Source organism: Pelecanus crispus, chromosome 9, assembly GCF_030463565.1.
Source record: "Pelecanus crispus isolate bPelCri1 chromosome 9, bPelCri1.pri, whole genome shotgun sequence".
NCBI lineage: Eukaryota > Metazoa > Chordata > Aves > Pelecaniformes > Pelecanidae > Pelecanus > Pelecanus crispus.
The window spans coordinates 30,074,807-30,087,021 of NC_134651.1; the positions used below are offsets into that span (position 1 = coordinate 30,074,807).

General features: G+C 47.6%; 1 protein-coding gene across 1 annotated transcript in view; it reads left to right on the forward strand.

The window, feature by feature from the left end:
- Positions 1-715: 715 nt before the first annotated feature.
- RYK (receptor like tyrosine kinase) overlaps positions 716-12,215 on the forward strand; it is a 65,184-nt gene continuing 53,684 nt past the window's right edge. The window contains exon 1 of the mRNA XM_075716304.1: positions 716-1,058. Coding sequence (XP_075572419.1) covers positions 716-1,058 — 343 coding nt within the window. The remainder of the gene's footprint in view (positions 1,059-12,215) is intronic.

The following is a 12,215-nucleotide window of genomic DNA, read 5'->3' on the forward strand; positions in this document are numbered from 1 at the left end:
TTTCTGATCAGTGTCAGTTATTTTAGGCTGTATTTTTCTGGCATGTTTTGGCAAAGTGTTTCCAGCCACGTGTAAGAGACCCCACACGCCCAGCGCCGGGCCTGCCGCCGGCCAGGTAGGTGGGAGATCTTCAGGACTGGGAGGGTAGAAGATGGAGAAGATGACAGCAGAGGAGGGCCGTGTAGGGGGCTAAAGGCGAGCGTGAGGCAATTCGGCGGGCTGCCTGGGGTGTGATGTTCACCCCCTTCCAGCTTTCCCTCAGGACCGGCCCAGAGAACCTCCAGGCGCCAGGCACTGAGACTGTGAGGCACCGGCAGGAACCAGGGGCCGGGCAGGGCCTCTCTCCTCCTCCGCGGCACCCGGCGTGAGGCGAGGGACGGGAGAGGACCCCACTCCCCCGCCGAGCCGGGGCCGAGAGACTCCTGAGGCGGCGGCGAGCGGCGCCCGCCGGCTGCTTCTCGCGCCGCGGGGGGGGTGGGGGGGGTGGGGGGGGGTGGGGTGCGGGGCGGGGCTGCGCGTGCGCGCGTGCGCGGGGCGGGGCGGGACGCGCGGCGCCGTGGAGGAAGCGGCGCCAGCGGCGGTGTCGGGCGCGCGCAGCCATGAGCGGCGGGGCGGGGACTGGCGGCTGCGGCGTGTGAGGGGTTCGGCGGGGCGGGGGGTCCCCTCCCTGCCTTCCCCCCCCCCCGTCCCTCCCTGCCTCCCTCCCCGCGGAGCGATGGTGCCGGGGCGCCGGGGCGGGGGCCGCGAGCCCGGCGGGGGGCGGCGGCGGCGGGGCCGGCCCCTTTCGGCGCCGGGGGAGGCGGGCGCGGGGCGGCGGCGGCCGTCGTCGTCGTCGTCGTCGTCGTCGTCGTCGTCGTCGTGCCGGGTGCGGGCCCCGGCCCCGCGCCGCCATCTCCTCCGCCTCCTGCCGCTGCTGCTGCTCCTGCCCGCCGGCGCCGAGGGCCAGGCCGGCCCCAGCTCCGGCCCGCACGCCGCGGGGCCTCCCGACTGGCCCCCCGCCGGCCCCGGACCCAGCCTCAGCCTTTACCTGAGCGAGGAGGAGGTTCGCCGGCTGATCGGTGAGTGCGGGCCGGGGCCGGGGCTGCGCCAGGCCCAGCGGGGGGACGGGCTGGGCCCGGCCGTGGGGCGGCCTGTGGGTCGGGGGCCTGTGGGAGACGGGGGGCTGGGGGGGGGTGCGGGTCCAGGGGCCGGGGGGGAGGCGGGTGTGTGTGGGACTGAGGCGGTGTTGGCGGTCCGGGCGCTCAGAAGGGGATGAGGGGAGTTCTGTGGGGTTGGGATGGCAGTTTGGGGGTCTGGAAGAGGATGGGGAGTCTGTGGGACTGGGATGGGCATAGTGGGGGTCAGTGAGACTGGAGGACTGAGGTGGTGGCTGTGGGGGACCAGGGGGCAATGGGGATGTCTGTGGGGCAGGCGCAAGGGCGTCAGATCTGGGAGTGCAGGGGAGGATGGAGAGGACTGTGAGCAAGGATGGAGGACCTGTGGTTCAGGAGAGGATGGGGATGTATGGGGCTGGCGTGGGGTTGGGTTAATCTGGGGATCCGTGTGGGGTTCTGTAGGACCGGGAGAGCAGGGGCTTATGGGGAAAATGAGTGAGTCTGAGGACTCAGGAAAGAGTCTCTGTGCTGCCTTGTGTGTGTGTGTGGCGGGCAGGTCAAGGGAAGAAAAGGGTCCTGGGCTTTACCATGGTGGTGGGGGGTTCCCTGGGTTCAAGGGACTGGGGGTGGTGACCCATGGGAGCAGGGTAAGCCGTGGAAGAGGTGAGTTTAGGCCGGTGATTTAATTAGCGAGGTGAGTGACATTCAGAGGGCAGAGAGACCGGGCAATAGTTGGGTGTGTGTGTGAAAGGAATCTTAATTTCCAGGCAGGCTGACAATTGCTGCGCGAGTACTTGGAGACAGTTCATGAAGTCCCCCATCTGGCCCACTGTGGAAGGTTTTTGCAGTAGTTTTGTGCTTGGAGAGTCTCTGATTTAAACAAAGATTTGTTTTTTGTAGGCTTTGGCTTGCTTAGGCTCTTGTTTAGAGTTGGTGGCTGGAGTCTCAAAACAAGTATGTTGGTATCCCCAGTGATTTGTTTTTCAGCAAGTGTCCTGTATCTCTGTAAGCAGAAAAACAGGCAGTGTGAGACTTCGTGTCAAATGGACAAAATAAAAATATCTCCAGTTAATTTGAACTCTGTAAGAACATAGTTGACTGAAGTTGGGGGACTGAATAACACTGTAAACATTTTTTTCCCTTATGGCTTGCTCTGGTGATTAGCGTTCTGTTGCCGTCACTTTTACATTGCATGTGCTTGCTGCCAGATGCTCCATTGCAGATAGAGGATAAAAATGTCAGGCTTGCTGTTTAGCTGAATTTCTAAACAAGTAGTTAATCTTGGAAATACTGAATGGTACGGTTTGAGCTATCCTGAGTCTAGTGCCTGAAATGTGTGTTAGTTGGTTTTGCTCAGACTTCCGTGGTCCACTAGCATAATTATTCATCATTAAGTAACAACTGAGGAGGGAAGATCTGCTGTTATTTTTTAAGTTAAATTGCATCCTGTAACCTCCCTTATGGGCGTCTATTGCTAATGTGACTAAAGTCACTTATTACTCAAGCTGTTTTGTAGCTGCTTTGTATCACTTTAACTATCTGATGCTCAATGATCTGTTCTGCTTTTGCCACCCCAAAGGCTTGGATAAATTGGAGTCTAATGCGGAGATAAACTGGCACTGTTTTCAGTTAGTGGGATTCAGATCACCAGAAATCTGTTGTAAACTAAACTTTCAGCATCTACCTTATGTTATTGGCATAAGCAGATTTAATTTTAGGGGTATCCTTTACATGTACTAGCTGTTGTAGGTAAGGTGTAGTTTAATGAGGCATCTAGACACAGGCAATCAAATCTCCGCTAACTTTATGTATTCCTCTGGCAGAAGAAAGTCCAAAGGGATGGACAGGTTTGTGCCAGTTCTTCACACTTCTGAAAAGAAAACAAGGTATTTTAAAATGTTCAGTTTTGTAGTATCTGAATTGTGTTTACATACAATCAAGTTCATGGTTTAAGTGCTTGTATCGGTGTGCATGAGCCTTCAAAGAGCAGGGAGGTGTTTCAGCTTCTGTAACTTCGAGGAAAGCCATGGTTCAGCAGATGCTAGAATAGTCATTCACAGTGGATAGGAAAATGATGTTACATGTGAACTGTTAGGTTCAGTGAAGCTGCTAATAGAAACTAGCTTCTATGTTTATTTCACCTTTTTGTTTCTAAACAAACCGTCTCTGCTACTGTCTTGCTGTGGTTGAACAGAAAACTCTTAGACTTTCTGAAGTGCTCATAAACCCAAATGTTACACAGAGTTCCTACAGCCTGTGGTGTGTTTTCATGCTTCTTAATATCGTCCCCATACATCTTTAGATCACAAATTTGATGTGGAACAAATGTAAGATGCGATTGCGAATTGCTGAATTGGCCATAGGCAGTGATATGGTGCATCCTCTGTGCAAAGCTGGAGCATCCACAGGGTCTGGTGTAAGGTCTGTGGGGCTGTACCCATGTGTGGTCTCTCCACCAGTGAGGCTGTACCAGTTCAGTGGCACATTGCAGTCCTCCTGCTCTCCTCAAAACCAGAATTCACTGTCTTATGGAACTGTGGCCTGTGTTTTTAATTACGTTGTGGCTCTTGTAAATGAAATAGTGACTTGCATAAGTTTACTTGTGGCTGCTGTTCTTTCTGTGGCATGGAGGCAGGACAGATACTACAGCTTATAGTGAAAACTGCCCCCTACTTTCCTGTACACTTATGCCAGATTTCTGCTGTTAGGCTATGGGATTCTGACCATGTGTCTCCCTTAGGAGAAATTGTTTTGAAATCTTCAGAACTTTGCAGAGAAGAAAACTAGAGAAAACTGGCTTGTCTTCTTGTGTGAGATGGATTTTTATTTTGAAAAGCTGCAGCGTTCTCATGGTCTGAAAGCAGGGCTTGCTGTATGGCAGGCAGATGGTGTGTCTCTGTCAGAAATATCTCTTGCCATTCCCATGGAAAATGTTCACAGTCATCCAAACTGTTAAGTCTTTGGAAAAAATAATAATGTGGTTTTCACATACTTGGATGTGTCAGATTACACTCACATCAGGCAGGATTCAGCAGTAGATGACATAAAGGTAGAAAGAGAGAGAGAGAGAACTTAGTCAAGGGGACTTGGCTGAGATTATTTCAGTGATGTCTGCAGGAGTCAGAGGTGTTTGAGTGAGAGCAGGGGTGAGGTACAGGGTGATGGGGAGTCAGGGAGGAGGAAGAGAAGCACTGCTTACTGGGGAGAGACATCCAGTGTACTGTAACGCTTTTTAGGGGCGTCTGTGAACTCTTGCAGCACTGTGATCTGTAGCTTTTTGGAGTTGGTTCACAATTTTTTGTATTTGGTTTATATGGACAATCATGTTTGGGCCTGCACATAAACCTGAAGAAAGTAGTGTTAGTCATATGGAGTGGCTAACTGTATAGGCATGATAATACCACCTGATCATATCACTTTTTTCCAGTGGCTGCCCTGTGATGCTAAACATGCAGGGCCGATGGTATTAAATTAGCGATGAGTTATTCAGTAGAGGGTCTGTACTTGTTTTACTGACTTCCATTCAAATTTGCTTGTGAAATCAGAATGTGGTATTTGCCTAATGCTGAAATGTTCCATTGGTCTGCTTTTCACAGGATCCTGTGGTATAAAGGCACATGTATCCCTGGCTTGGCAGGTAGTTTAGAGAATAAGGTAAAAAATATCCATTAATATTAGGTAGCTAGCTTTAATAATTAAGGATTTGATCCGATCTGTTTACAGTACATAGCATTATGTTAGCACTCAGTGCATTCATGGTATATCTCCTAGACCTTCAGCTGTGAGTTCCCGGTGGTTCTGCAGCTCAGCCTCACAGGAGACCTTGGGTTATACCCTCTGAGTACAAGGACCAGAATCAATAGCTACCTGTGAAAACTTGGCTTAAGCAGGTTTTCTTGCATTGCAGGCAGTTCTTTTGCAGCATTCTAGTTGTTCATGGCTGCAACAACATGCTTAAGCAGCGTGGAGAATCCTTTCTGTTTCCTCACCTGGAGTACTGTGTCCAGCTCTGGAGCCCTCAGCACAAGAAGGACAAGGACCTGTTGGAGCAGGTCCAGAAGAGGGCCACCAAAATGATCTGGGGGCTGGAGCACCTCTCCTGTGAGGCCAGGCTGAGAGAGTTGGGGTTGTTCAGCCTGGAGAAGAGAAGGCTGCGAGGAGAGCTTATTGCAGCCTTCCAGTACTTAAAGGGGGCCTACAGGAAGGATGGGGAGAATCTTTTTAGCAAGGCCTGTTGTGGCAGGACAAGGACTAATGGATTTAAACTGAAGAAGAATAGATTCAGACTAGACATAAGAAAGAAATTTTTTACAATGAGGGTGGTTGAAGCACTGGAAGAGGTTGCCCAGAGAGGTAGTGGAGGTCCCATCCCTGGCAACGTTCAAGGTCAGGTTGGATGGGGCTCTGAGCAGCCTGGTCTAGTTAAAGCTGTCCCTGCTCATGGCAGGGGGGTTGGGCTAGATGACCTCTAAAGGTCCCTTCCAACCCAAAGCATTCTGTGATTCTGTGATCCCATGGCTCTGGTTCTATTTAGAGACAGGTCTAGCCTGAACACTAAAGTGTTCCCCTAAACGCTTAAATGGGAACATTAAGCCCCATGGGGGGAAAATACCATGTTACCATGAAACTAAGGACTATCATAATGCATACATATGGGAAGGGGCGGTGGGGGGGGGGGGGCTAAACTAGAATTGCAGGAGAAGCTTGAAGTCAGAAATCCTACAATGTTTGCATTGAGTTTGCAAACTTAGTGTTCTCTGGCCTAGTTTCTTCTGAGTAATCATATTGAATGCCATCTTCTGTTGGTTTTATATTTACACTTGCTTAATTACAGAGTTAAATTAATTAACACTTATGTGACTTTTTTTGTTATGTATTCTAAATTTCATTTGAAGCCAGAGTGCAGCTTACTGAAATGAGTTGTCTGGTTGTGAGATGCAAAATCTTTCATAGCAAGGGTTGGTTGTTTGGGTTTTTTTAAATCGTACTGCTGACTCAGAGTGGTTACGGTTGGCAGGGACCTCTGGAGGTCATCTGGTCGAACGCCCTGCTCTAAGCAGGGCTACCTAGAGCTGGTTGTGCAGCACCATATCCAGAAGCTTTTGAACATCTCCAAAGATGGAAGCTCCACCACCTGTGTGGGCAACCTGTGCCAGTGCTCGGCCACCCTCACAGTATATGAATGCCTCCTGATGTTCAGACAGACCCCCCCATGTTTCAGTTTGTGCCCATTGCCTCTAGTCCTGTCACTGGACACCACTGTCTGTGGTGTTTAGGAGCACAGCCTGTCTCTGTCCTCTTTGCACACACCTTCAGATACTTATATACATTGATGAGAACCCCCTGAGCCTTCTCTTCTCCAGACTGAACAGCCACAACTTTCTCAGCCTCTTCTCGTAGGCGAGATGCTCCAGTCCTTTTAATCATCTTTGTGGTCCTTTGCTGGATTCTCTCCAGTAGCTCCATGTCTTTTATATCGGCGAGACCAGCACTGGACCCAATACTCCAGGTGTGGCTTCAACAGGGCTGAGCGGAGCCCTGGTAAATGATAGGCCAAATGCAGTTTTGTGTATTTTAGACGGAGGCTGAACATCTGCTTATTGCAGCAGTTGATCTTAATTAAGATGTCTTAATTTTATACTGTGAAACAGCTTTCTTAATGTCAGTATTTTGGGGAGCTAGCAACAGGAGTTCACATCAAAAGTGCTTTATGGTACTTGCACAGAGTTTATAGTGACTGGAAATCCTCTTGTTCCTTTGTCTGTTGCCTGGTTAGTTGTCCCTGTTATGAAAGGGAGCTGAAAATCAGTGTGCTAGGATGAGCTGGATGTTCAAGTTATTGAAAAGTTGAAGTACTTCTTTCTTGTGATTCTTGAAATGCTTCAGAGCCTTGTTAAAAGCCCAGTCTTTGACAGTGCGTGTCTTTGACAGCATTGCTACCTATACCCCGCCAGTGAGCTAATGCTGTGCTCTGAGTGAGTTTTGTTAGTAGCACCCAAGATAAATCTCCATGTGAGATGGGTAGCTTACATGTGAATGTACATGGTGCCTCTTCAGGACAGAAAAAATATACCAAAGAGCCTCTGTGTAGCTGCAGGAGGATGAATGAGATGTCCACGGAAGAGCAGGTGTTTGAGTACCCTAAGGTCTTGAAGCAAGTGTCTATATGGCATTAGACCTATAGTTCAGAACCTGGCTCTGTTGTATACATGTTCTTAAATCTTTGTTTTCTAGCTTTTAAGTGCTTGACTCTGAAGAATGGTAGCTTTTTGCATGTTGTATGCAAAAATAAGTATTGTGTTGCTATGGTCCACACACCTGTCTTTGCAGAAGTGCAAAAACCTGCATGTTACTGCTTCATTTTACCATTCAAAAGGGTCTTTAAAGATTACTGTAGGTGCACACTGCTGGATGGAAAGCAAGCTTCTAATGTTGACAGATGCCATGTGCTGTAACAAAACTGAATTGCTGATGATGGCCTGAAAATATTCTGATATATTCCACTTAATTGGAAGTGCTGGTTTTAGGATATTTATTTTATTACTTTGCCCTGTAAAGCCCTTCAGTCTAATGATAGTCCATGATGGGTGGTTATTAGACAGGCTTTTTAGTGTTGCAGACGAACGTCAACTCAAGTCTGCTTTGGAGAAATAGTGGGATTAAGGCTGGCAGGGTGTTTTGAGGGTGCATGCAGCAATGTCTGTCTGCTTGCAGGCTGCAGCAGGTTGCGACAAGTTACTTGCATTGCAGAGTTGAGCAATCTGTTTTCATTTTGGAGCTTTTCAGTGTGCTTGGATGCTTGTCCGCCTGATTTACTAAGTACCACAGTTCATGTCAATATTGTTTTGAGGTTTATGAGAACAAGCTGCATTTGGGGTTCCTCTGCCCTTTTCCATTCTATTACCTCACTTTTAATTTGCAAAGTTCAAATAGTGTGTGAATAGCTTTTTCTTCGGAGATGCATGTAGTCATATAAATCCACTGCAGTATTTGTAATGCTTGCAAACCGGCAGAAGAATATGCTTCTAGGAGTTTGAAATAGCCTGTGGAAGGCCATCGGGAGTGATGCCAGCGGAGGCAGCTTCTAGCCTGGGTTAGGATTGCTTTGGAATAATTTATTCTGTGTGACCAAGGGAAGTCTGGGAAACACTTAAGTCCTTGTGTGTATTGATCTAATCAGCATTGATGGGATGGGTGGTTGATTTCTGCAGCCTGCTTTATTTATCACACCAGCTTATGTGCTGGGACTTAAAAATGCTGGGGGCTCTGTCCGAATCCTACCCGGAGAACGCAGTTTGCCGTTCAGGAGGGACTGCATGGGCAGCAGGTGGCTAGGTTTCCTCGTGTGGCACTCTTGTCTGCACTCAGCCCTGGGAGGAAGCAGCCATTTCAGCTCCCGAGAGGCCAAGGTCTGTCTAGTGATAAATGTTTGTGGCTCTTGTAACACTTGTGTGTCAGGGTCTTGGAAGAAATCTGACCTCTGAGACTGAAGGCTAGCCTGATGAGGAGGGGAAAAAAAAAATCCCAAAGCTGCATTCCTCACTGCTGTGATTTTACACCTGTGTTCTGTTTGGCAGCATCTTCTTTATCACTGTTGATTGTTTGGTCTCTTTGAATACAGGCTCTCTTTCTCCCTCCAGCGCATGGACAGAATAGGAACAAGAGAGAGGAAATGAAGGCAAAGAGCTCCGAGCATGCATGAGAGAAGCCAGCAAGAAGGGGTCAGGGTACTAGGAGGAAGGCAGGGACTGAAACTGCTCCTAAACACCACCTTGGGCAGAGGGAAATACAAGAGATAAGGATCATGCTCACAGGCATGAAAAATCCCAGGGCGGCATTTTCCTGAGAGTGGGAGCTGTGGAGGCAGCTATACTGTATACTCTGGTGTGTGGGTACTTTAAAAGATGAACTATTTGGGGAAGTCTTGTGTTTTTCTCCTCACCTTCTGCTGTTCGGAGTTGTATTTGGGTACTGGAAAAGCTGAATTAATGAGACAAATTCAAAATGTATCTTGGTTCATGGTTGTTCTGAGGTCTAGCGAAATGGGATGGCTTGATGACTATTTTCTACCTGAAACTATCCAGACTGAAATATCACTGAGGTACCTACTTCTCTTGCAGTGGAAGAGAAGTAGGTACACATTCCTCTAGTAACTTACTGTGCAGTATTAAAATTGTACTTGAGGTCTCAACTGTGAAAGCAGGGAGTGCATAAAGGGTGAAGTGCATTTAATGAGTTGTGCCTGATGAATTGATTCCCCCCTTCCCCGCCCCCCCCAATGGCAGCAGCACCAGCAGATCCCATGTAAGAATGAATGCTAACACTCTCTCAAAATGCCTTGTGGCAGTACAAAGGGCACGATAATAGAGGCTTCAAACGCATTATTTGTCTTCCATCTCTGCCTTTGTCCTTCTTTCAAGCGGGTAACTCGCATATTTGCACTGACTGCTTTGGAGATCGGTGAGCAGAAGCAACAGCATGAAACTAATGTGATGCTTTAGAATTTCACTGCCGCTTATGGGGTGTTGAATAGCCATAATTAAATTAACCAGTATATTGATTTCACCATGCTGCTTGGGAAAGATAAGAGCAGTAACATAAGTGTTGGAGCTGCTGCTTGCTAGGCTTGAAAAGCTGCAGCCGCTCAGAATATGTAATGCCAGTGGTACGTATGGTGAAGCTGAGCAGGTTGAAAAACTAAAGATAGTTATCCTATCAGAACTGTTCAGCCTTTATGAAGTTAGTGGATGGCCTTGTAGAGTAATTCCTACTAAAAGAAAAAAATACTAAGCTCTGTGGCTTTCCTGAGTTGCAGAGATTACCACAGAAGCGAATAAACCTGTTTTAGTTCTTGTGGAGCTTGGTTTTGCACTAAACAATTAGTGTCACTGTGATGGAAGTCTTCCAAAGTGTCTCAAGAGATGTGGAGGGTGTGTCACCCCTTCAGCAGTCCCGTTAGTCACAGAACCAGAAGCATGAGTTTTGAGGCTGAGAGGTCTGATGCATTGAGGGAGAGGTGTGTGGGGTTTTTAAAAAAATTTTTTTTTATTTGTACTCAGTTGGGTATTTGTTACTGAAATAGTCATGGCCACTGGCAGGGACACCATTCTAAAGTTGACTTACTCTATTGTACCTTACGGTTTTGCCTACTGGGATAATTGAATCAACATGTGGGTGCATTACTATAACTTTAAAAAAAAAAAAAAGTGGCACAACTTCTGGGGGTAGGTGACACAAAAATACTGCAAATGCATGTTATTCACAAGTCCAAATGATATCTGACATAACTTTACTAAGTGATTGAGTTTTGGCTGGGAAGATTACAGCAGTTCAGTTCAGAAGCTTTGTGATACTAGTAAGCATTTGATCTGAAGTTATTTTATTTCGAGGTGTGTGCTCTTGGGCAACTGCAGTTCACATGGGTGGAACCTTTCTTTTTGTTTTTATTCTCAGTGTTTACTTTCATTCTAATTCAAAAGGAGCATCAAACTTCATGTTAAAATAATTGAGACATTTGCCATTACAATAAGTTAAATTTTTATTTCATAAATATACCTAACTACTCCATATGCTAAGAATAAAGTTGTTTAATTTGCTCTTTAAAGTTAGCTTTATATTTTTATATTAGAGTTCCCTTTCAGTTGCATCCAACCATGTACCTGCATCATTCCTCTTCCCATCTGTCCCATTTCCCCTTGCCTGCTGTATAGGTCACTGGCACTAATTTTCCTCTGCCTTCAAGTAGCTGTCTCGTGCATCTCTACTGCATCTTTCCTTTGGAATTGGCCCTTCAGGTAACTCCTATGCACTGTCCTGGCTATTAATAGCAAAGTGACTGCTGGTTTTATTGGGAGTTTTACTAGTTTGTGGTTTGTTGGTGTTTTTTTTTTTTTTTTTTTAAGTTTCAAATGGGCAAATTTCATTTAGAAGGTGTTCTCAGGAGCTGAGTTTACTTGTATTCTGCTCTGAGGCAAGATATGTGTTGGTTTGTATTTTGGTTTGGTTCGTTTTTTTTCTCCCCCCTCCCCATTAAGGAGAGTGTCATCTAATGATTTGCACAGCTGTCTTTATATCCTATCTATCAGAAAAATGAACATTTTTTCTGTAGGTGAAGGAGAGAAGAATAAGCAGGCAGGCTGTTGAGATGTAATTGTTGCCATTGTTCAAAGACAAAAGGGTAAGCAGTTGGGTCCTAGGATCAATTAATGTCGATGGACTGCAAGATGGGGACCAGGGGGGTAAAGCCCCTCCCACTGTAAGGGAAGATCAGGTTGGAGACCACCTGAGGAACCAGAATGTACACAAGTCTATGGGACCTGATGAGATGCATCCCAGAGTCCTGAGGGAATTGGCTGATGTAGTTGCCAAGCCACTCTCCATGATATTTGAAAAGTCGTGGCAGTCAGGCGAAGTCCCTGGTGACTGAAGGAAGGGGATGTTGTGCCCATTTTTAAAAAGGGAAGAAAGGAGGACCCTGGGAACTATCGACCTGTCAGCCTCACCTCTGTGCCTGAGAAGATCATGGAGCAGATCCTCCTAGAAGCTATGCTCAAGCACATGGAAGACAGGAAGGTGATTTGAGACAGCCAGCATGGATTCACCAAGGGCAAATCCTGCCTGACCAACCTAGTGGCTTTCTATGAAGGAGTAACTGCATCAGTGGACAGGGGAAAAGCAATGGATGTCATCTACTTGGATTTCTGTAAAGCGTTCGACACAGTCCCCCCACAACATCCTTCTCTCTAAATTGGGGAGATATGGGTTTGATGGGTGGACTGTTCAGTGGATAAGGAATTGGCTGGATGGTCGCATCCAGAGGGTCGTGGTCAATGGCTTGATGTCCACATGGAGACTGGTGACAAGTGGGGTCCTTCAGGGATCCATACTGGGACCAGTGCTGTTTAGTATCTTCATCAGTGACATACAGTGGGATTGAATGCACCCTCAGCAAGTTTGCAGATGACACCAAGCTGAGTGGTGCGGTTGACACACGAGGAGGACGAGATGTCCTCCAAAGGGACCTGGACAAGCTGGAGAGGTGGGCCTGTGTGAACCTCATGAGGTTCAACAAGGCCAAGTGCAGAGTCCTGCACCTGGGTCAGGGCAACCCCCGATATCAAT